Source organism: Ictidomys tridecemlineatus, chromosome 3 (genome assembly GCF_052094955.1).
Source record: "Ictidomys tridecemlineatus isolate mIctTri1 chromosome 3, mIctTri1.hap1, whole genome shotgun sequence".
Classification (NCBI taxonomy): domain Eukaryota; kingdom Metazoa; phylum Chordata; class Mammalia; order Rodentia; family Sciuridae; genus Ictidomys; species Ictidomys tridecemlineatus.
This window is the reverse complement of record NC_135479.1, coordinates 139435803-139460135: the sequence shown is the minus strand read 5'-3', so window position 1 is coordinate 139460135 and position 24333 is coordinate 139435803. Positions and strand designations below refer to the sequence as shown.

The following is a 24333-nucleotide window of genomic DNA, read 5'->3' as shown; positions in this document are numbered from 1 at the left end:
TAGGAGGAGGTTGAGGGGTACCTCAAAGGGCCCTTTTCTGAATTTTCCATGCTGGGAAAGGCTGGCCTGGCAGGTGCAGAGTTGCTGCCCTCTCCCTTTCTTTCTCTCCACCTGGGCATCTCAGAGCCCTCTCTAAGCTTCGTATTTCTTGTTTGAAACAGGGCTGCCTGTTTGAGAGGGGGCCCCCAAGGATTCGAGGAGTTGCTGGAGGCTCAGACCTTTTTAAACAGCATTCTGAGCACAGCGAGGCCCCGTGGACTACCTCCTCCTTCAGAGTGTCACCTTCTTCTCTAATTGTATCAATCAAATGACAAAAGTCTTCCAGACAGAGTCAGTGTGCAGGTGGCAGGTGTGGCAGGCCTCAGGCCGCCTCTGATGTTCTTTCCTGCTGGGGGTGCTCTGTGCACAGAGGCATGGGGGATGGAGGAGAGAGGCAGAAAGGGGACATCTGATGAGGACTTGGGCCACTTCCACAGAGCCCTGTGTCCATTTGACCATGGGCTATCTTTGGCTGGCCCCTCCTTCTGCCAGACTCCTTTTCCTGCATGATGTGGAGAGGAGGGGACTCTGTGTGGCCTCTGATCCCCTTTTGTTCTGATCATCTGGGGTTCTGACCCAGAGGAATGAAGGTTGGCTTCTCTGAGGCCCTAAGCTAGGAGCGGAGAGAGTCATGCCTCCTCCCCCAGCAGCAGGGAAAGAGGCTCTGCCTTGGTCCTACCTTTACTTCTCCACCTGGACAGGTATGCCTGACCACGCCCTGGGCTCCTTCACCTGTGAGTCTCTTGGCATTTATCTCCCGGTGCGCACTGCCCATCCTTCCATGTCTTTCTGGGCTTGTTCTTAGGTTCCTGCTTCATCCCACTTGGATGTGATACTTTACCGCAACCCTCCCCCCCCTTTCCTCAGCATACACTCCTAATAGGACCTCTTTTGGTCTTGAATATAGATGTTTGGGGTCTGTTCTGATTTCTGCCTCAGACTGAGACCCTTGAGGTATAGGGGCTATCTCTGGTTTTCTCTCGGTAAGGACCTGGCCCAGAGTAGATGCTTGGTGTGTATATTCCAAAGGAACACTAGTGGACATGGGACAAGTTTTAGGACTTCCAGAGTGTGGATGGATTTAACAGCCTTTGTGGGCCTCCTGGTCAGTCTCTGGCGGCACTCTCTCCAGAGCACAAAGAGACTCCATGCTTTCCCAGGATACTTCATCTCCTGCAGGTACATCCTTCTGAAGACCAGATGGAGGGAAAAGGCAGTCTCCTTAAATCAAGAAGGGGTGAAGTCCAGAGATGCTGTCTGCAGACAGCCAGAGGCCCAACCTGTTGAGAGCCACAGCAGAAGGGGCCCCAACAAACTTCCAGCTGCCAGCAAACTTCCAGCTGCCGGCTGATGATTGGCTCACAGCAGCCCCAGCAACATCTAGCTGATTGGCTCCTCTGCGGTGATGCTCATTGGGCTGTTTCCCTGCCCTTTCAGACCACGGAGCTGCTCATTGGGGGACTTCTTTGGCTCCGCCCTCACGACCAGGCCAATCGGCCTCAAGAGCAGGAGGATTGTGGGAGTGGGGGAGGTTTATGTTTTTTGGTGAGAGAGGCTTGTGGCAAGCTGGTGGTGGCAGTTGGGCTCTGAGGGTTTTTTTCCTGAGGAGCTGTTTTGTTTGGCGTGTGTGGTTCTAAAAATAAAGTTAGTTTCTTTTGACAAGTGGCTCCTGAATTGTGCCCAGCCAGACTGCGGCACCACCCCCATTAAGCAACCATGCTTGTTGGTCCCCAACATTTGTGTTCCCCTCTTCCACAGATTAGTTAGGACATTATTGGCTTGAGACAAGCACTCTGACTTCAGGACAGCCTGGAGTCACACAAGGTCATAGCAACCAGCTTCTGTAGTAAACTTGGGGTCTGGGCCGGCTGTACCTCCAAGCACCAGGTCTTGGCCAAAGCCTGGCTAGTATGAGAAGGACACTTCTGAAGGTGAAAGAAAAGATATGAAGTAGACATGCATCCAGGCCCTTGTCTTTGTCCCTTTTAAACAGAAGGGGCTAAAACCACCTCCCCACTCCATAAAGATCTACCCTGCCAGGAAGGCAGAGAACACTAGAAACCCCTTGTGGCTTGGATGGCAGCTGTGGGTTTCCTGTAACCTTAAACACACATCTCTGACCCTTGAAAGTCAATATTACAGCACTTTCCAGATTAGAAATAAAATGATCAATTTTTTGATCCAATTAAGGAAGGCTCTCTAGGAATGCGGTGAGGATGGCATCCTCTCTGCTTCTCTTTTAAAGGGTGAAGCCAGCTCCTTCCCTTCAATCCTGGCTGGCTCAAGGTTCACCTCACCAGGTATGTCTGCCTAGGGCCTGTGGACCACTCCCTGGCCCACCTGGCCACGGTCCCTGCTCAGCCTCATCCAACTTCCTTTCCCAGATCTGCTGTTGCTGAGAGGCTCTAAAGACTTCACTTCAGGGGAACCAAAGCCTGCTCCCATAGCCTCGTCTCCCATGCTGGCAGGAGACTCAGGGACTCTGCTGAGGAATTTCTCTGTGACTAAAATCCTAGATTTTTCCTAGTTCCCTTTTTTTAACATCTTAACTTTTTATTGAGAATATTTTGATGCCTAAGAAACAGCGAAACACATGTTTAGTTTTGATTGACATTTGCTATATATACAGAAAAGGGTAACCAAGCAGACAGCTGGACACATCTGCACAAACCAAACACACCCGTGGAACATATGGCCTTTTAAAAAGTCCCAGTGAATCAAAATAAGATACCAGCCTAACTGTGGGTAATAAATTAGAGCCTGCATTGGGCTCAGCTATCCTTTTGTGAGTTGGAAGGTAGGTTTAGCTGGCTCCCTGGAGCAGAAGAGGAAACACAGCTGAGGAAGGTGTGGCTACCTGGCTACTAGGTCAGAAGTGACTGGACCCAACCCACCTGCCCCCCCTGCCTGTCCTCCAGCACAGCTGACTGTATTGTAGAACCTCTCTGGCCTCCTCAGAGCTGATGAGCCCAGAGTATCGTAGCTTTGGGGATAGTGGATGGATGACAGATGGACAAACAGGTGATTAGATGGATGGGTGGGCATGGGGGTGGCAAGGATAGCAAGTCTGTACTTTCCTTCACCTGCAGCTGTCCTTAGAAGGCCTTGCACTGCCCAGTTGAGGACCCTCATTCATGTGGCTTCCTGGGATCAGGCAGCAGACACCACCTCCCTTCCTTGATGAGAACTTCCCCAGTCCACTGGGAGACCAGAGTTCCATCCAACAATTCTCAGGTGATTGGCACACTCACCAGGCTTCTGCTGTCCCTATTCATCACTGGCCTTGAGCTGCTCTATCACTCAGACATCTAACAATGGTAAGGTAAGGACACTGAATCAGAATGACACAAATTGCTGGGCTGTAGCTGAGTACTAGAGGCCCTGCAATGCCAGGCATTACCCTTATGTGGCTGGACGGTAGGACACCTGGCGGAGATGTTGGGCCCAGCAGGGGGTGGGGGTGGAGGGGGTGGGGTCCTCTGGGGCTTAGGCCATAACTGTACAGAGGTACTATTGTCCCTCAGGATCCATGGGGATTGGTTCTAGTATTCCCAAGGATCCCCAAATCTGCAGCTACTCAAGACCTTTACAAAAAATGGTGAAATATTTGGATATAATCCATATAAAATCTCCCATACAGCTTAAATAAACTCTAGGTGACTTATAATACCTAATACAATGTAAATGTTATATAAATAGTAGTTGTACTGTGTTGGCCAGGAAAAATAACTAGGAAAAAAAATCTATAGATGAGCAGTATACACAATTTTTTTTTTCCCCTCAAAGGTATGTGATTCACAGTTGGTTGAAACTATGGATACAGAACCTGCAGATATGGACAGACAACTCTACTTCAAAACTTCAACATCAGCCTGGACACCCCTGAGCATCTTGACTGACTGCCAGAGATTTGGGGAAAAAGGTCTATCTCTTGTCCCAGGGAGCTTACAGCCCAGCAGATGAGACAGGCTAAGTGCTACGTTGGAGAAGAGTCAATGCTTGGTCTTCATAGGTCAGTCCCTTTGTTCATCTGTCCATGCATGTGTACCAATGGCCAGCTGCCTGTCAGGCCCTGGAAGATGGGTGCAGATGGCTGTGCCCTTAGGATCCCAGCCATAGCTCAGCATCCCCTTTCCTATGGGTTGAGGTGCTGGGTTTGAGATGACTTTTGTGGCAATGATAGTCTTACAAGATCATCTTTTCTAATTTTTCATCTTTTCATGTTGCAGATGAGGAGGCCAAAGTTCACACCAAGGGAAGGGCACCCTTCAGGCTGGAGACACATTTTGGATGGTCTTCAGCAGCCTCCATAGTTCTCTGTGGAACTCCTAGCTCCTGATAGGATCTGATAAGGGTTTTTCAGGACCTTGGCAGGCCTCTTCTTAAGAAGTTACATAAGAAATCTTGTGGCCTGTACTGTTCTAAAGGCCCAGTCACATTGCTGCTAAGTCATGGATTTACCTACCCAAGTTGAAGTGATCTTCTTTCCTTACTACAACCAAGACATTAACTTAAAGGAAAAATGAGATTTTGTCATGTCTCTGTGATTGTTCTATGCTTCTGGACACATAAGACCCTTAGGCCTGCTTAAAAGGAGAGGATCAAGAACTTATCAGGTTCTCTGAGCAGCTGTGGGTCCTTCCCATCCTGAGAGGCACTCCACTCTCCCAGTGTCCTGGGGCACTAACATGCCCCTACCCTGGGCCTTTTTCTGCCACATTTGTGTCTATAGGGAAATTCCAGGCTTCTCTGGAGACCATTTTAACTGCTTGGAATCCTGCCCTTTGACCTGTCTGGGCTGGCTCTATCCTGGGAGGAAAGTAAAGTAAGAAAATCTAAATCTGTTTGGTCAGAGGCAGAACATTTATCTTTCAACAGGAAGCTGTGAGGAAGAACAGCAAAGGGGTTTGGAGTGAGAGTGTGGGTTAGCATTGGTCTGGCCCACCAGATGCAGGATGCCGCCTGGCTGTGAGGGGCATTGTGGTCGTGCTGGGCCAGGGCTCTGCTAAGCCCCAGCACTGCATGGGCACCCCTGGGCCCTGTCCTTCTCCCCCGGACCTCCAAGGCTGTATTGCCCTCTGGACCAGCAAGGGCAACTGATGGCCTTGGCCAGCCTCTCTGAGGCTTGCTAGTAGAGGAGGAAATGGTCTTCACCACTGAGGCCAGCAAGCTGGCCACCCTCCAGGAAGCTCAGGTCTTCCTCAGGACTTCCAAGTGGTGTGGGGGTGGCAGTGTGTGGGGTCACCAAACTCAGGTGTTCCTATTATATGTCACCTGACCTTTCACGATTCTGAAAGAGAAAGGATCTGGGCCTTGGACATCCCCTTCCTGGGTCATTTGCTGCACCCTTCAAGTCTTTGTCCTTGTCCTGCTTTGACTTTTTGGATTCTGAAGAGTGGTAAGGGTCAGAGGAATCCTTTCCTAAAGCTCAGAGAAACCAGGGGTTCTGGCAAAACCCACTTGCTCATCAGCTGGTGAAAAGGCATAGGTTTCTCTCTGCAGTTCCACACAGGATGTCCACCCTGGCAGGCCCAAGGGCCTCTGAAGCTCTCCCATAGAAAACTGACTGCAAATGCCCTCTTTCCTCCTCCTGCTTCACCCCTCCCTCTCTGGCTGCCTGAGCACTCGGAATCATTCCACATCTCGCCTATCTTAGTGTGTTCAGCTGCTATAACAAGATACCCCAGGCTGGGAATGTTTGCTCACAGATGCAGTGTCTGGATGTCCAAGATCAAAGTGTCAGTAGACACACTGTCTGGTGAGCCCAGCCTCTGATTCATAAATGGCACCTTCCTGTGATATCTTCATGTGCTAGGAGGGTGAACACACTCCGGTGGGCTCTTTTACAAGGGCACAAATCTGTCCTTGTGGCTTAATGGCCTTCCAAGGACTCCACTTGTTTGTATGACAAAAATAGGAATTAGATTTCCACAAAGGAATTTTAGAGCAACTCGATATTCAAACCATGGCCTCCTCTTGACATTAAATCAGAATCCAGGTGTATTCGTTAGCTTTCTGTCCCTGTAATAAAATTCCAGGGGCAATTAACTATAAAAAGAACAAAGTTATTTTGGATCATGGTTTGGGAGATTCTAATCCACGGTCAAGTGGCCCCATTGTTCTGCGCCTCCTGTGAGGGTACTGAACGGCAAAGACAGGCTGCGCAAAAGCTCTTGAGCCCAGAAGCAAAGAAGAAGACTAAAAGAGGAAGAGACTGGGGTCCTAATGTCCCCTTCTAGGGCACATCCCCAAAGACCTACCACCTCCCACTGGGCCATACCTCCTCTAGTTTCCATCACCTCCCAATAGTGCCAAACTGGGGACCAGTCCTTTAACACATGGGTATTTGGGGGCCACTCATTCAAATTACAGCACCAGGCACTAATCTGATGTCCCACAGACTCTCTTTGAGATCAACCTGTTTTACTTGATTTACTTATATTGATTTCTCTTCATTCATTTCAGGTACTTTGGAAGTGCTGGGCTCTGTGTGCGACTTAGGTCACCGAGGGAGGGAGGACTCAGGTTGTGGCTACAGGCTCAGTTGCTGTGTGACCGGCACTCCTGCCAGTGGGAGGAGGGGCACCGGAAGGGAGCTCTCACTGTCTGGACGTCAGGCCCACACCTTGCCTCATGGGTCAGAATGTGGACAGTTGCAACAGGAAACATGGGCCTCAAAATCATTCTCAGCATGAAGCTGAGATGTGGGAAAATAGGATACAATGAGCTCTGTGGGCGCCAGATGGTTTTTTAGAAAACGAAGTTCATTCAGGAAGCTTGAAGGGTAACTGAATTAAGTCAACTGGGGAGAAATCAAACAGCAGCAGCCCTGTGGCCAGACCCTGTGCTGAATGCACCACATACATCAAATGAAATCCTCAGAAACCCAATTTGCAGATGAGGAAAGAACATCTCAGGCTTTATGTGTTTTGCCCATGTCACAGAGCTAGGAGCCAGGATTCAAACTCGTGTGCATCTGGCTTCCATGTTTCCGCTAATCATGGCATGGGAAGGAGTCCTTGTTTCTGCCAGCTTCCTTTTAATCAAGGAAGATCAGGCCTTGAATCTAGCCTTCAAACACAGTGATGTTTATTTAGCACTTACCGAGTAGGATAAGCCATTACATGTTGGTTGGTATTCTGGAAACTGTTGGCTATTCCCAGCCAATCTTATCTCGTATACTTGTTGAAATCTCAGCCCATATTTGCCTTGCTCACATAATGGTTCTGGAATTGGAGGAAACTGGAAGTCACATGATCGATGTTGTAATTCTGATCTTGTAGAGGATTAGCAGCATGACCTTGGAGGAGTCATTTTTCTCTGTATGAGAAGAAAAGTACCCAGGCATCAGGAGCATGCCCAAGGATGCTCACAGCAGCTCTGAATGACAGCATGAACAACTGAAGGCCACCCAGGATAACAGCAATGAACCATGGTGACCTGTGTGGTAGCCTGCCTCCAAGTTGGTGCCCAGCCACCTCCACCTCTGGTATTCCCCCAGGTGGTAAACCAGGGCCAATCTAAATAGTCATTAGCATATGGCAAAAGGAATGGTAGGTCACATTGTCAGGACAATGGCTTCCATCCTGGGATTTTTTTTCTCCTCCTTTCTCTCTGATCACTTGCTCTAGGGAAGCTGCCTTGTCCTGAGCAGTCCTGGAGAGAGCCCATGTGGACAGAACAGAGTCCACCTGCCACCAGCTATGTGAGGGAGCCGCACCAGGAGCCAAAGTTCTACACAAGCCTCCCAGTGACTGGAGCCTCTTCAGAGGACTCCAGCCCCAGCCCACAGCTCAGCTGCAACCTCACCCAAGGCCCTGATCCACAACCACAGGGACAAGCTGCTCCAGGATTACGGACTCAGAAATGGTGTGAGATAATACACTTTTGTTGTTTTAAGCTGCCAACTTTTGGAGGGGTAATTGTTTAGCAGTAATAGATCACTAATACGCCCCGTGCTGTAGAGCATTATGTAAAAGTGAAAACAATGGGCTAGGTCTGGTGTGCTGATAGGGACAGATTTCTAAGATGTTTTGTTAAGAGAAAGTAATAATTGCAGAAAAACACATTTAGCCATCTCTCTAATGTCAAATAGCATCACCAATCACTATGTTTTCTATTTACTTATATATGCATATATACATCTAGTTAATACCTCATTATGATATACTACTATGAACATTAGTTTATCTCAGTAAGGAAGTTGGAGGAGAAAAGGGCAAAAGGAGATTTTTGTTTTCATTCAACATATAATCATACCTATATCATAATCACACATCATTGATCACATATCAATGAAAATGAAGGAGTATAATAAATATAAAAATAATTTTTTATATTCAAAAATTCTATAAACTAAAGGTTTTGACTATATGATTATTGATGTGTCTCAACTCAATGTCTTATAGTCCTTTTGGAAGAGTCATTTGAATACAAATTAAAAGAATGAAGTAACACATCACCTCTTTGTGGGCAAACATTAAAAGTTTGGTAAGTCAAGTATTGGCAAAGATGTAGCTAAATGAGTACCCTCATATCCTGCTGCTGGGAGAATCAATTAAAAATCAATTGAGAAAGCTGGTTTGGATAAGACTAAGGCAATGTCAATTACAACTCAAAATATAGACTCTGTACCCTGAGGTCTAGTACTTCCACTGGCATGTGTTCATTTTTCTACATAGACACATGCTCTAAATAAGAAAAGGCATCCTTATTTTGAACTGCTAAATTGTGTGTGGGGGTAATTTGTAAAGATAGAGATGTGTTTATATAGATGCTATATCATAAGTAACATTCTGTGACATACTCAAGGATGGACATGGCCCTGAGCTTACAAGTACAAAATTAGAAATACTCAAAATGTCCATAAATAAATAACTCAGCATATTCTCATACCAGAAATACTATGAAGCTATAAAATAAATGAACTAGACTTATATGTCATAATGCAGAGAAGTCTTTTAAGATTTTTAAGGGCAAACTGCACTGCAGACAGAATGTTACATATGGCATGATCCCCACAGCATCTCATTTCCTAATGCTTCTTTGAAAAATGATAGCAAAAAGGTTGTAAGGGTACAGGCCAAAGACAGAAAGGTGAATTTCTCCAGAGAAGAGGAGAGAATATAATTGAGGGATTAATTAAAAAGGACTTAACTTTGAGCTGTAATGTTCTAATTTGATTAAATAGAGATAAAGCACCAGTGAGCATTATGTGAGGAATGTTTTGAAGATTCATGTGTCATTAAAAGTTAATTTAGAAATAGCCACTTGTCCACATCAAGAGCTTGACAGGATGGATATACTCTGGCATTTTGAGATCAATGTAGCTCAGCTCTGACTGGTTGTGCACCAGAATTACCAGAGCTTTAGGGGAAAAAAATGGTGCTAGTCCTGCCTCCAGCAGGGACTCTGATGTGACTGGTGTTGTGGCCCTGGACTTGGTGCCTTTCAAAGGCTCCCCAGGTGATTCCAGCAAACAGCTGGGGCTGAGACCCATGCTGGGACTGGAAAAATGGTTGTGATGGTCAAAATGCAGGTGGCAGAAGGTTGTGCTACCCTGGGCTAGACGCTGGAATAGAAGAGGGCCACAGTGAAATCTGATAGTCAACGAGTGGCTAACAGCCCATCTCAGCAATAGCATCTAGGTTTGGGAAGTGTGTGATCAGGGAAGATGTGAGGGTTGTGACAGCCGGTGAACAACACAGGAACCTCTGACCTGTTGCCACACCTTTCTTGTAGATCTAGTTATTTCCAGATGAGATGCTTCAAAGCTCTACACAGTTGGGGTTATTTTCCAGGTTGTATCTCAACTATTTTTAAACAGACTTTAGAAAATCTTTTGAATTTTGTATTTTAAGATGTGGGGAGTAGGAGGCTGGTCTTTATTGGGCAACCTCCTGGGCCAGCAGGAGCTGGAATTCAGCGGGGTGGGAGGTCCTAGGTGGAGATGAACCCTCTTCAGGGTCTCAGGCTGGGGATAAGTACAATGAACGAAGCTCAAACTCTACAGAAAGCCTTCCCTTCAGGCTCAGGGGTGAGAACTGGCTGAAAAGCTTGCTGTTTGTTCTGGGACCAGAGATCAGGAGAGAGGGCCTGCCCCTGGGGAAAAGTCACTCGCCCTTGGAGCTGAGGAAATCACAGGTCTGGTGCACTCATTGCACAGACTGGGGGAAAAGAGGCCAGGGAGATGGGGAGGCCAGGTTGGCCTTCACGTCCAGCTCTCTTGATCCCCGAATGTAGGACCCTTGCTACTATTTTGCTATATCCCTGTACTCACCGAACAGATGTCTGTGTTGGCGGAAACTTGTCTCTGGACTTTGGAGAGCCCAGAACTGGAATCATGGCTTCTTGGATCTCCCTTTGGTCTTGCTGGGGAAGATTTCTCATTTTCCATTAGTTAAAAGCTCCCTGCGAGGGCTTGCTCCAGTTTGCCAGCTGCTCACACTTCACGATTCCAAATCATTCTGTTGAATGTATGAATTCTGAACTGGCTTCTACCCCTGAGGCTGGTGCCCAGCACTGCCTCATTTATTGGATGTTGGTGGCCATCTCCTGCTCCTTGGGAAGGGAAGGTGGGGGCCGCTCTCACCTGACTAGGGTGTCCAGCTGAGATGAATGGGCTTTATTGCCACGAAACTTACCCGGAGTTGGTGCCACACCCCCATTCTGATGTCAGACCCTGCAGGGACCTAAGGATTGGCCTGTCCAGCCCTGTACATCTAATCATCTTGGGTTGGTCTTGGGAACAATGGCTTGCAGAAAAATGATCATGTGTAAAATCATTCATAATAAAATGCTCTTGAGTCATCTTGCTCGAGGAGAGAAATAAATGCTCCTGGCCTAAGATTCTGAGCAGGAGTGACAGGGGCAGCTTGGAGAATTGAAATCACCTGTGCTCCCCGCATCTGATTTCATTGAGTTGGGGCTCAGGCATGGGTAATTTTTGAAAGCGCCTCGTATGACTTTATTAAATAGTCCGGCTGAGAAACTAGGGATTGGGGAAGGGAACAGGAAGGGATTGTTGTGGTCAGTGGATGGAATTAATTATGTTTGCTCAGTTAAGAAGCTCTGTAGAGAGGGAAGTGACTTACTCACAGTTTTGCATATTGTTGGCCAACTAAATTCAAGTTTCAGTTTAATGAAGACCCACGGATCACCTGCCCTGTGCTGAGTATGGATGGAAACTGGGATGTTCGGGCTGTCGCTGCAGCCATTCACTAGGGCTAACTCCAATCAAAAGCCAAAGAGAGAAGCAGAAGTCCCTCCCACAGCTCCTGTGGGCCTAGCTCCTACCAGGGCCTCCTCACCTTGCTTCTCCTGCACAGGGCTGCAGACCTGAAGTGTTGAGTGACTGCCTCCTTTGACCATCCTCTCCTCTGAGAAGCAGGAGAATATGAGAGCAGATTGCATGGGCCTCTGGAAGCAGATTGCTTAGGTTTGCTCCAGTGCTTCTTGCTGTGTGACCTGGGCATATTACATAATCTGTCTGTGCTTCAACTTCCTCATCTATAAAATTGGGCTAAATATAGATCACAGGGTTGTGAGGGCTAAGCAAGTGTGCAGTGTGTGCAGGAAGTGCTTAATGCAGAGTCTGGCACAAAATATGCACCAGTGAGATTTCAGCTGTTGTCCCTGAGCTTGCGTGCTTCTGGTTGAAAGGAAGGAAAGTTTCTCTGCAAACTCTCTGTGTCCTAGACTAAGGTAACTAAATCCTGTTATTTGGCACGAACAGTCTGTCCAGCCAGTGGGGCACTCGCTGCCTCACTCTTGTCCTTTCCGCCACCTGCTCTCCATGCACCTGGGCCCAGTTATGCATCTGTGAAGATCTGTGCTCAGCTCTCAGCTACAAACAGATTCCATCTGCGGCCTTTTGTCTGCCTGAGCCCACAGACTCACCTGTCGTCACCTTGAGTTTGTGTTCCAGAAGCATCTTTTTTCTTCTTCTTTTTAAAAAATTTGTTCTAATCAGTCAGAAGCATCCTAATCAAGGGCCTCTAAAGAGGTTAAAAAGAGGCTGATAGGATGGACCCTAATCCAATGTGAAGGGCCCTGATAAGAAGAGGAAACACAACCTAGGGAGAAGGCAGCCCATCTAAAGCTGAGGATAGGCCTCAGGTCCCTTGACCTCAGACTTCCACCCTTCAGAACTGTGAGAAAAGAAAATCCCCTCATTTGTTCAGCCCTGTCTGATGATCTGTTAAGCTTCTGTGGTTTAATAAACCCCTCTGGTGGCGTTTTGTTATGGCAACTGGAGCTGGGACACTTCCCCAGATGGATGCTTTCTAAGGCCCTTCACTTGATGTCCTTCAATTCCTTTTGTGTCCTCTCAGTTAATTATTGAAAATTGTTTCTGGACATTAGGGAACTCTGCAAGGGGGTGGCGGGTGCTGGAGTTGGGGGTCCACCTCTCCCAGGCTCAGGGACTGGGAAGAATGGGGAAGTAGCTGCTTTTCCAGAAGTGGTGTTGAGTTCGCCCCTTCATCTTGGAGCTGCCCTGCTGAGCTGGCTCTCCAAGCTAAAAAGAAATGCTTCACAGCCTACAGCAGGCAGAGAGGGGATGCAGCCAGGTCGCCCAGGCAGGCCCTGCTTCCCACCCATGGGTAAAGGGTCAGACCAGCCTCTGTGATTACCAACCAGCTTCTCCGTGTAGGTGGTTCTTCAAGTCCACTCAGCAGCACACCAGGGGCATGCTGGGCCCTATGCTGGCCATGAGCTTGCCCAGAGGCCAGCCCCACCATCCTTCCCCACAGCCCACCCACTTGGTGGCAGGACCCTTGCAATTGCAAGTCATAGAAAAATCAAATTAGCGTGGCCAATGAGGAAGGGGTCTATCAATTCACATAACTAGTGAGTTGATAACTAGCTGACTCCTATAACTAGAAAGTCTGGAAGGGTGCAACTGGTTGAAGACTTGATTGGATTCAAGGGTCCAGAGGACACCATCAACAACCCATTTGTTTATCCTCATCTCCTCACCTGCTTTCCCCTTCTGTGATTTTATCCTCCAGTAGCTTTCCCTGTGTGATGGCAAAGGGGCTAACAGGAGCTCTAGGCTGATATCTGAATAAGCTCAATGAGAAGATTTGGTGAAGACAGTTTGGCTCTGCTTGGATCATGTGTCAACTTATAAACATTAGTAATATTTGTAATATTTAGAATTATGCTATTATAAGAATGGCAGGGAAGGTACTCTGGCTGCGCCAGAGTCCAGAGTTGCCATGTGCCTTATAGGAGGAAGGAAGGGGCTAACCATATGGAATGGACTCCCACTTTCAAGGAAGGATTTCTGTAGCAGGAGGACAAAATTAAAAAAAAAAAAAAGTGTGGTGGTAGGAAGGATTTGGTCTAGCAAAACCTCAGGCTGTTTGTGGTTTTGGTGTTAAGTTCTTTGAGTTCTTTATATATCCTGGAGATTAGTGATATATCTGATGTGTGTGTGGCAAAAATTTGCTCCCAATATGTAGGCTTTCTCTTTACCTCGTTGATTGTTTCTTTTGCTGAGAAGAAGTTTTTAGTTTAAGTCCATTTTATTTATTAATTCTTGATTTTATTTCTTGTACTTTAGGAGTCTTTTTAAGAAAATCAGGGCCTAATCCAACATGATGGAGATTGGAGCCTACATTTTCCTCTATTAGGTGCAGGGTTTCTGGTCTAATTCCCAACTCCTTGACGCACTTTGATTTTGTGCATGGTGAGAGAGAGGGCTTTATTTTCATTTCGTTGCATATGGATTTCCAGTTCTCCCAGCACCTTTTGTTGAAGAGGCTATCTTTTCTCCAATGTATGTTTTTTTGCGCCTTTGTCTAGTATGAGGATAACTGTATTTATATGGGTTTGTTTCTGTGTTTTTTATTCTGTACCATTGGTCTACATGTCTGTTTTGGTGCCAATACCATGCCATTTTTTTTACTATAGCTTTGCAGTATAGTTTAATATCTGGTATTGTGATTCCTCCTGTTTCACTCTTCTTGCTAAGGACTGCTATGGCTATTCTGGGTCTCTTATTTTTCCAAATGAATTTCAAGATTGCTTTTTATTTCTATAAGAATGATGATGAGATTTTAATTGGAATCACATTGAATCTGTATAGCACTTTGGGTAGTATGGCCATTTTGACATTAATAATTTTGCCTATCCAAGAGCATGGCAGATCTTTCCATCTTCTAAAGTCTTATTCAGTTTCTTTTTTAGTATTCCATAATTTGTATTGTAGAGGTCTTTCATCTCTTTTGTTAAATTGATTCCCAAGTATTTTATTTTTTGAGGCTATTGTGAATGGGGTAGTTTTCCTAATTTCTTTTTCAGATTGATTCATCATTGAGGTATATAAATGCATTTGATTTATATACATTCGGTCAACAAATATATGAAAAAAAAAGGTCAATAGCTCTAGTAATTAGATAAACACAAATTAAAACTACTCTAAGATTCCATCTCACACTAGTCAGAATGGCAGTTATCAAGAAAACAGACCAAAATAAATGTCGGTGAGGATGTGGGGGAAAAGGTACACTCATACACTGCTGGTAGGACTGCAAGTTGGTGAAAACAATCTGGAAAGTAGTATGGAGATTCCTTAGAAAACTTGGACTAGAACCACCATTTGACCCAGCTATCCCTCTCCTACCTAGGTCTATACCCAAAGGACTTAAAATCAGCATATTACAGAGACACAACCACATCAATGTTTATAGCAGTTCATTTCACAATAGTTAAACTGTGGAAACAACCTGGATGCCCGTCAATAGATGAATGGATAGAGAAACTGTGGTATATATACCTAATGGAATATTACTCAGCATTAAAAGAGAATAAAATTATGTGCAGGTAAATGAATGGAGTTAGAGAATATCATGCTAAGTGAAGTAAGCCAATCCCCCAAAACCAAAGGCTGAATGTTCTCTCTGATAAGGAAAAATGGAGGAACTTTGATGGGGCAAAGGGAGGCAGAGGTGAGAAAGGGGCATGAGGATAGGAAAGATGGTGGAATGAGATGGACATCATTACCCTAAGTACACGTATGAATGCACATATGGTGTGACGCTACATTGGATACAACCATAGAAATGAAAAGTTGTGCTACTGTTGTGTACAATGAAACAAACTGCATTGTGCTGTCATATTTACCTAATTTAAAAAACAAAACAAAAAAAAAAGAAAACCTAAGGCTAGCATGGTCTGCTCCAAGCTCAATAGACCCGTTGTTATGATTCTTGTACCATTCGTGACCTTTTTCCATGACCCAATGCATGTCATTCCTTCTTCTTGTGCTACAACAGAAATTGACATAAAATTTGAAGGTAGACTGTGACTCCAACATCATTGCATTCTCAGTAGAAACACAATTGACCAAGAGAAATCTGAAAAAAATGTTCAACATTACTAATCCTTAGAGAAACGCACATTAAAATCATAATGAGATACCCTCCCACACCTATTAGAATGGCTATTATCAAAAAGACCAAAGAACCAGTGGCACATGCCTTCATCCCAGTAACTCAGGAGGCTGAGGCAGGAGGATTATAAATTCAAGGTAAACCTCAGCAACTTTGTGAGAACTGATCTCAAAATAAAAAATAAAAGGTCTCCGGATGGATATCAGGGCTAAAGTACCCCTGGGTTCAACCCCCAGTATAAATAAAAAAAAAAGAAAGAAAGACAAAAGATATTAAGTACTGGTCTGGATGTGGACAAACTAGAATTATTGTACAATGTTTTGGGGAATGTAAGCTAGTACAGTCATTATGGAAATAAGTATGGGAAGTTTCTTTTAAAATTAAAAATAGAGCTCAGTTGGTAGAGTGCTTGCCTTGCATGGAAAGGCCTGGGTTCAATCCCCAGAAACAAGCAAACAAACAAAAAAATCACCCTATGGTCCAGCCATCCCACTACTTGGTATATATCCAAAGGAAACGGCATCAGTGTGTTTATAGACATCTGCACCCCATGTTCATTGCAGCAATAGTCTCAGAACCAAGAAATGGGAAAAGCTGTGTCTATCAGTGGGTGAGTTGATACAGAAAATGTGGTTTAGAAATATAAGGGGACACTATTCAGTCTTTAAAAAAAAATTAGGAAGTCCTGTCCTTTGTGACATTGAATGAGGCCAAAGGACATTTTACTGGGGGAAATAAGCCAGGCATAGGACAACATGTGGAATCTATAAAAGTTGAACTCATAGAAACAGCAGAATGGTGAATGCCAGGGGCCCAGGAGTGGCTGGGCGTTGGATGGGGGAGATTCTGGTCCCAGGAGGCCAAATTACACTTAGATGAGAGGGATGAGTTTAAGGGATCTATTGTACAATAAGATGACTACAGTTAATAATAGCATACAACAGAATAAGTACAGTTGATAATGTTATATGCACGTGAAAATGACTCAGAAAGTAGATTTTAAGGGTTCTCACCACCAAAAAGAATATGAAATAATGTATATGTATACATGTTTCAAAATATGTTTTATGCCATAAATATGTACAAATTATTATCATTATGTTATCATCATCATCATCATCAGGGATTGTACCGAGGGTTGCTTAACCATTGAGTCACATCCCCAGCCCATTTTATGTTTTATATTGAGACAGAAGTATGTCATAAAGCCCACCCTGGAAGTGAGGGAAACTGGGAAGATATTTAGTTGGTAGATTGCTACCTCCTCCCCAAACTGGAGCTCTGTTACAACAAAAAGGAAGAAGTGGCGCTAGGATAAGTGAGGAGCACTGCCTACTTCCATTAGCACTGGGCCTGAAAGGGGGATAACTAACCATCACCAAACTTCTCCCCATAAGCCATATGACATGGGCTCTGTATTAGCTGCTTTCTGTTGCTCTAACAAAATACACAAGAATGGATACTTTATAAAGAGATGAGGTTTATTTAGCACAGAATCCAACATTTGGCAGCCCCTGAGACTGATCTTTGGTGAGAGTGATCACAACATGGTGAATGGCATCATGGTAGGAAGACATGCAAGGGGTCGAGACTGAGTGGCCAGAAACTGGGGAGGATGAGTCTTGTTCTCTTTATGACACCCCCTCTCACAGGAACTAACAGGGACCCATGAGAAGTTCATTACTCCCTTCCAAGGGCCTCATCCCCAGTGGCCAAATTACCTCCCACTAGGCCGCACTTCTTGCAGGTTCTACCCCCTCAACTGTGCCGCACCCAGGACCTAGCCTCCAGCCTATGAACCTTTGGGGGATAAACTACATCCATCCTCACAAGCTCCAACAAAACCACATTGTAAGAGCAGCATGTCCCCATCCAGAAGTGTGTATGTGAGGCCAGGGGAAGGTTGATATCAGTGGGCACAGGAAGCAGCCAGAGCCCCCATTCCGGAACTCTCTGATGTCACACTTGTAGTCATGGTACTCTGGGTGCCAAGCCAGGAGAAGGAGCGGTTGGCTCTCATTTGTTTGAGAGCAGGCATCGCAGCAGCATGACTGTACCAAACGATTTACTGTCCCCACCCCGACCCCCAGCCAGATCCTGGCTATTCTCAAGCCTCTGGGCTTGTTTCACAGTGGCAGCTCTGGTGTCTCTAAGTGCTGTCTTCTTTACGTTTCCGTGAGTCTCTGGGCCAGCTGTGGGGTTCTCACCAAGAGACAGAAGGGAAATAGACAGTGAGAGTGTAGAGGCAGGGAGATGGAGGGAGGCCGGGAGGGGAAGTAGGATATTTAGTGAGAAGCACAGAGATGTGGGGAGCCTGAGGATTTGGGGGGACTATGGGAGGCTGGTAATGCTGGTGACATTTGGTGGAGGGAATGGGGTCTGTCTCTAGCCTGGATATTCAGATCTGTCCTTAAGGTGTATGGGTCTGACCTCAGGTGAGCCAGGCCTCATGGGGGCTCCGGGTTGCCCCCGACTAGAACTGAGTCTGGCTCTGATTTCAGAGGCCGAGCACTGGCGCAAGATGGAGAGTGGGCCTACCCAGTGGTCTCCGGACTTCTCTGCCTCCTGAGTTTATACAGCCTCATTGGCATGAACTTTTCAGACCCAGGAATCTTGCATAGAGGTAAGGCCTCAGACTCCTGGGAGAGGGAGGTGGCACCCCAAGGCTGGTGCCTACAAGGTTCATTTGTAAAGGGCTGACCCCACCTGTGGCCTCAGGATCCCTTCTTACCCTGTCATTATTACTTGGGCCCTGGCACTTCATTTCCCAAACCACTGAAGTGTGAAAAACAGAATCCTGGAGGTTTTCCAGTTGCTTTAGAAGGGAGGACGGGGCAAGAGAGGCAGCAGGCTCTTCCAACCACACAGTTCCCCCTTCCTCTTTCCCATTTCACACTCGACTCCAAGCACTGATCACTATTCCACAGGGGGAGCTCCATGTGAAGCTCCTGTGCTGGACAGCCCTTCTCTCTGACTGCAGCCCATCTGAGTGGTCAGCTTGCTCAACAGGGACCGGGGTTCCCCTGCCCTCCTCCTCCCCACCTTCTTGATGCCCAGTGAAGCTATGGGGTTGCCCCGAGCATCACAGTGATCAAAGGGCCTCCTCCACTGCCCACACCTCTCCTTCTGCCAGGCGCCTTCGAGCAGTACCCTGAGACTATATACAATGCACGAGTGAATGGCAGGTTGTATCACATGCCGTGGTGTCCCACGTGCTGTTTTCACCGCCCGCCCCGAACCTTCCACTGCAAAAGGTGTAACATCTGTGTGGAGGTGAGTGCTCCTCCTGCCTGTCCACTCACCAACCTATCTCCGTGCACCTGGCCAGGACCAGGAACCTCACATCATGAGTGGGCCAGGTGAGGGTATCAGACCATGTTCCCAGAGTGCTTCAAGTGGCTGTCAGCCACTGTTGGTCACTTATATATGTCATCACCTCTGTGTCTGCACCTGTCCAGGGAGGCTGGCCTTGCTTGCACAGGTGTGACATACAACGGGCATACCCTCTGTGCGGAGCCTGGTGGAGTCAGGGGGAGGAAAGGCAGTGACTTTGCCCTCCCCTGGCTTGCTGATACTAGATCCCCATCCCTTTAGGCTGACTGCTGCTCTGTCCTGGGGATCTTTGCCCGTCTTGGTCTGGGTGTCCCAGTTGGAGGGTTTCCTGGGTTCTGAGTGCATTTCTCTGATGTGCCCACCCTGCTCTGGTTCACAAGTGCAGACAGCCGGTAGTGGAAGGGCATATTTTTCATCCTTTTTTAGTACTTGAGGAAATGGAGGCCCAGAGTTTTCATGTCCTGGTCCACGTGACACCAGGCAGGTCTTGTCTCTAAAGAGCTCACTCAGGACAGGTGACTTGATGAGCCATGAGGTCCTAACTGTGCTCTCACCATGGAAATGCCAGGTTCTCGCTGAGATGGGAACCCTTATGTAAGGTCAAGAGCAGGCGGCCTAGAGGGCTGCGTAGGGGAGGCCTCAGGATTAGGGGGTGATGGAGGCCATTCCAGAAGGACCCTCAGACCTGTCTCCTCTCCCCTAGGAGTTCGACCACCATTGCAGGTGGGTGAATAACTGCGTGGGGCACCGAAACATCCGGCTCTACCTGCTACTCCTCATGTCCCTGTGCCTGTATCTGGGTACCGTGCTGGCCACCTGCGTTGTTTTCATCTTACGCAGGAGGAACATGGCGTTTTTGGACAAAATCATGACGTATCCACACAGTCCCAAGGGCCCACACTGGGAAGAGCTGGTGTGGTGGGGAGGGAGGGACAAACAGCCCAGTAGGGTCAGGGTGGCAGGGGAGGGTCTGATGTGGTCGGGGCTAGAGGGAGAAGTCACTTGGCAGCACCTGTGAGGGACAGGTGGAAGGCCAGTGGAGTCAGGGACATGGGCGGGGTAGGATGCCTGTGGAGTTAAGAATCTAGGGGCCCACAGAGTAGGATACTGAAAGTTGAAAAGGGACAGGTAGGAGGACAGTGTGGTGGAGGGAGGTTTCCCTTGGTTGTACTGGACTAACTGTCCAGTCCATGGAGGGAGAGCCATGAGCGGTGCTACCTGGGGCAAGAGGGAGCGAAGGAGGGAGCAGTGGGGTCGAAAGTGGGGCCAAGGAGGAGCTCTTCCGTGGCTTCCCTTCTTAGCCTATGCACAGCATCCTAGTGGCTGTACCCGCTGGGGCCCTCCTGGTCCCGCTCATCCTGCAATTGTTCATCAAGGCAGTGGCGGTGGGCACCGCCAGGCGACCCTATGAGGAGAAGGTAAGTGGTGAGTGCGTGTGCCCTTGGCTGTGTGGAGGCATCTTGCACCTCTTCAATTAGACACTTTGTGCACTTTCTCCACTGCCCTTGGCCCTGATGGTACCTCATGAGTCCTTCCAGACCCACCTCTGAAGATGCAGCTCAGATATTTCTATACCCTGGAGCTTGGGTCCATTCTGCCTCCTTGGTGCATTGCATTGAAAGCCTACTGTGTGCTGGGTGTTCTAGGTGGCGGTTATTTGAGGGATGGGTGTAGGGGTGAGTAAGTACATCATGCACTTGTGTTGATAAGCAACCTGCCATCAGAATAACACCCGGAGACACCAGGAACACTCTGAGCAAGGGGTCAGTCCTGAGTGATGTAGCCGAATGGAAGAGACTGGGAGTTTGGCGAAGCCCACGCTGTAGAGGAGAACATGCCACTCTCTGTGTCCTAGGTGTGCTTTTGGAGAGGCAGACAGGAGGGCATTGACTGTGAGAGGTACAATTTTGTAGAAAGGCACAGAAATCTGAAAGTAGGGTTTTAACAGAATGATGAAGAAATGGATCCTAGTTCAAACACAAGGTGACATGGGCAATGAGGTTGACCCCTTGGGGGTCAAGATTAGAAAGGCCCAGAAAGCCAAGCATGGAATTTTGTTTGGAAGAACTGGAAACCTGGGAGCCATGAAAAATTCTGTGAAAATGTCATTCATTGAGGGGTAATTAGAAACAGTAAATTCACCCTTTTTCATCTATAGTTAGGGATTTTGACAAATGACATTTTGTACTCTCAAGATCAAGGTTAACCAGTTTCACTACCCCAGAAAAATCCTTTCATCTCTTGTTGTCATTTTCTCTCCCTGAGTCCTTGTGGTTTTTCTCTTTCCGGAATCATGCATAAATGGTGTTGTGGGCTTTCTAGTCTGGCTTCCTTCACTGAGCAGGATGCATTTGAGATTCATCTATGTAGTTGCTCACATCAGTAGTTTATTGTCTTTTGTTTCTGTGTAGTAGTGTATTTCCCTACAGACTATTTGTACATTCACCAATTGAAGGATTTTTACTTTGCATCTAGGTTTTGGCAGAATTTTTGTTTTCTGTTTGTACCAGGGATTGAACCCAGAGGTGATTAACCACTGATCGACAATCCCAGCCTCACCAAACCCAACCCCCAGCATCCTTATGTTTTCTTTTTGAAAAATTTTTAAAATTTTGAGAAAGGGTCTTACTAAGTTGCTTAAGGCCTTCCTAAGTTACTGAGGCTTTGAACTTGTCACCCACTTGCCTTAGCCTCCCAAGCCATTAAAGTCATGGGGAACTGTGCCCAGCCAGTTTCAGGCAGTTATAAATAAAGCTGCTACAACAACCATTGATGCATAGACATGTGGACATAAGTTTTCATTTCTGTTGGGTAAATTGTTAAGGGTGGCATTGCTGAGTCATAAGATAAACATATGGGACGTTTTAGATAACAACTCTACTGTTTCTATTTTGTACCAGCAATGAATGAGAATTCCAGTTGCTCCACATCCTCACTAGCATTTGACACTGTCATTGGTCACTATTCCTTTTTGTTTTCAAATTGTAGCCTGTCTAATAAATGAGTAGTGGTATATCACTAGGGCTCCACTCTGTATTTTCCTAATGACTAATGATGTTGAGCATATTTTCGTGTCTTATAAGCCATGGGTATATTGATGGTGAAGTGTTTGCTCCAAACTTTTCCCCATTTTTTTAAAAAAACTGTGTTATTTTTTATTGAGTTTTAGGAGTTCTGTATACTGGATTCAGATCTATGTGTTGCAAATCTTTTCTTGCAATTCATGGCTTGATATTTCATTTTCTTCATCGCATCTTCCAAAGAGCAGGAGTCCTTAGTGTTGATGTTTTTCCAGCACTGAGGATTGAACCAGGGGTGCTCGACCACTGAGCTTCTTCCCCAGCATTCATTGTTGTTCACTCTGAATGGAACTTCATGTCCTGTGGAGCAGTTTCATTGCTTTCTTCCCCATCTATCTTTCTTGCTTTTTCTTTGAGCATCCACTAGGATCATAGGAGTGGGCATCTTTGCCCTGGGATTCCTTTAGTGTGGCAATCACTTGACTAAAGGCTCTTTCAGGAAGATTGGTGGGCAGCATCAGTGGGGGAGGGGAAGCTGCAGACCCAGATAGCAGAACAGACAGAGGAGCCTGTCTGCTCATCACCTCTCATCCTTTTAGTCACCACCCCACCACTGTCATATTTGGTTCCCTCCCAGACTCCTGTGCTTGGCCCTTATTCCTCAGCCCTGTGGTCTGCCTGTCTTCTCCTCTCTCCAGCTTCTAGTATCATCATTGAGTTTGCCTGTCAGCCTGTTCCCTTCCTCCATCCTGTGGTTTTTCCATCCCTAGGTCAGGCCATAGTCCATTGCTCTTCCTCCTCTGCTCAGGGTGAGGCCTTCCAAGTCCAGGATCCCCAAGTCTCAAGGGGCCTAAATGTGGTCTGCATTCTAAGATTCACCAGACAGGGCTCCTTTCTATTATTGGCAGCACTAATTTCAGGCACTGATCCCATGTTCCAACTTTCACTCCCACCATTCTCCATTCCCTGTCTGCAACTCCTTCTAGACTCACTTGCTTGGTGGTTGGTGGCAAAGACTCTGGTGAAGACCACATAAGTTCAAATCGCAGCTCTAGAACTGAGCAGCAGGGAGACCTGGGGTATGCTACTCAGCCCCTGGTCACTCAATTTTCCTATCTGTAAAACAGAGAATTGTGGGTTAATTCATATAAACCTCATAGAACAGTGGCTGGTACCAGAGAGTGCCATGTGTGCCGCTGTTACATCACTACCATTCCTTCCCATGGTCATCTACACATGTTTGTGCTCAGCTTAAATGTCACACAAGTCCCAGCCTTAACATCCCAGGCCTCCACTCCACCTGTTGTACCTTCTGGGCCTTATTTCCTGAAAGAGTTGACCTTGTTCACTAGCTCCCCCTTCACTTCCTGGCCCAAGTCAGCCCAGCCCTTGCTGTCAGGATGATGCTCTCATTAATGGCCAAATTCAGCAGACATCTTCAGACTACTCTTTCTGGTCTAGACACAGCCTCTGAAACCAGAAGTCGCTGTCTCAGCACTTAACTCTCTGGGCTTCTCCTCTGCATGTACCTGGGTGGTGTGAGCTGGGTTGCCTACATGGTTCCCATGATACTCTCTCTCTGCTCTTCCCTTTCCACTCCCCTTGGTGCACAGGGCCTCGGGTTGCAACAGCTGCCCTCACCCACTGAAAGTAGGTTGGCCATGCTGTTTGCAGGGTGCTTTCCATCCCCAGTGCAGTGACGGGGCTTTGTTTCTTTGCTACTCAGTATTGAACCCAGGGGCACTTTACCACTGAGCTACATTCCCAGTCCCTGCTACTTTTTATTATGAATCAGGGTCTCACTAAGTTGCTGAGGCTGGTCTGAAACCTGCCTTAGTTTCCCAAGTCACTGGGATTACAGGTGTGTGCCACCGTGCCTGGTTGGAGAGAATATTTTTGATGCCCTGAAATATTTCTGATGGGGGTGCATCTCAGTGGTAGAGTGTGTGCTTAGCATGTGCAAGGCCCTGAATTCTTCGATCCCCAGCACACAGAGAACAGACATCTGAATCAATGAGTGAACCATCAAACAGAAGAACCAACATTTGGGGATAGAAGGAAAGAGGAAAGGAACAGAGAGAAGCCTGGTGCCCTGACCCCCCAGGATAAGGGGAAGAAGGAGAGGCAGCAGGAAGTTAGGCAGAAGACGGGGCAAGAAGAAGATGCCGCTGGATTTTGGTCCTGTGGAGTGTGAGGGTGTTTGAGACACAGAATTGGAGCAGGAGCCCCAAGAGTGGAGCCAGTGAGAGAGGCTGGTCTGGGTGCCTCAGAGCTGTTGGATTCCAGTTGTGTGTGATAGGGTTGCATGTGGGGGGAGGATGGTATTCACATTTGCTGCTCAGTTCTTAGAAATTTACTATCATTCCTTAAACATTTTCTATACTTTATGTATGATCAATATTTTCTACACATGATATATATCTAATCAAATATTCTTTCTCAAAGTTTAAAGATTCTGTAATTTTTTAATGCTCCGCTATTAATTAATTTATTTCTTCTGGTACTAGGGATTGAACCCACAGGTGCTTTACCACCAAAGCTGC

At 46.8% G+C, this 24333-nt stretch overlaps 1 protein-coding gene and 1 long non-coding RNA gene across 28 annotated transcripts in view; one reads left to right on the top strand and one right to left on the bottom strand.

Moving 5' to 3' along the window:
• Positions 1-7235: 7235 nt before the first annotated feature.
• LOC144376374 (uncharacterized) lies at positions 7236-11471 on the bottom strand. Its single transcript, XR_013436824.1, has 3 exons — positions 11349-11471; positions 10319-10505; positions 7236-7359 (listed from the first exon to the last, which is right to left on the bottom strand). It is a non-coding gene; the product is annotated as an uncharacterized LOC144376374 (long non-coding RNA).
• LOC144376372 (palmitoyltransferase ZDHHC19-like) overlaps positions 7343-24333 on the top strand; it is a 112524-nt gene continuing 95533 nt past the window's right edge. For 25 of the 27 annotated variants that reach the window (XR_013436815.1, XR_013436810.1, XR_013436808.1 and 22 more), the window contains exons 1-4: positions 11555-18060; positions 18571-18710; positions 19474-19643; positions 20083-20188. Coding sequence is in view for 5 of the 27 variants with exons in the window: in XM_078043908.1 (XP_077900034.1) it covers positions 18027-18060; positions 18571-18710; positions 19474-19643; positions 20083-20188 (450 nt within the window). In the remaining 22 variants the exon portion in view is untranslated. Of the gene's footprint in view, positions 7909-11554; positions 18061-18570; positions 18711-19473; positions 19644-20082; positions 20189-24333 lie in introns of those variants that run through there. The other 2 variants (XR_013436804.1, XR_013436821.1) reach the window with 2 other exon arrangements.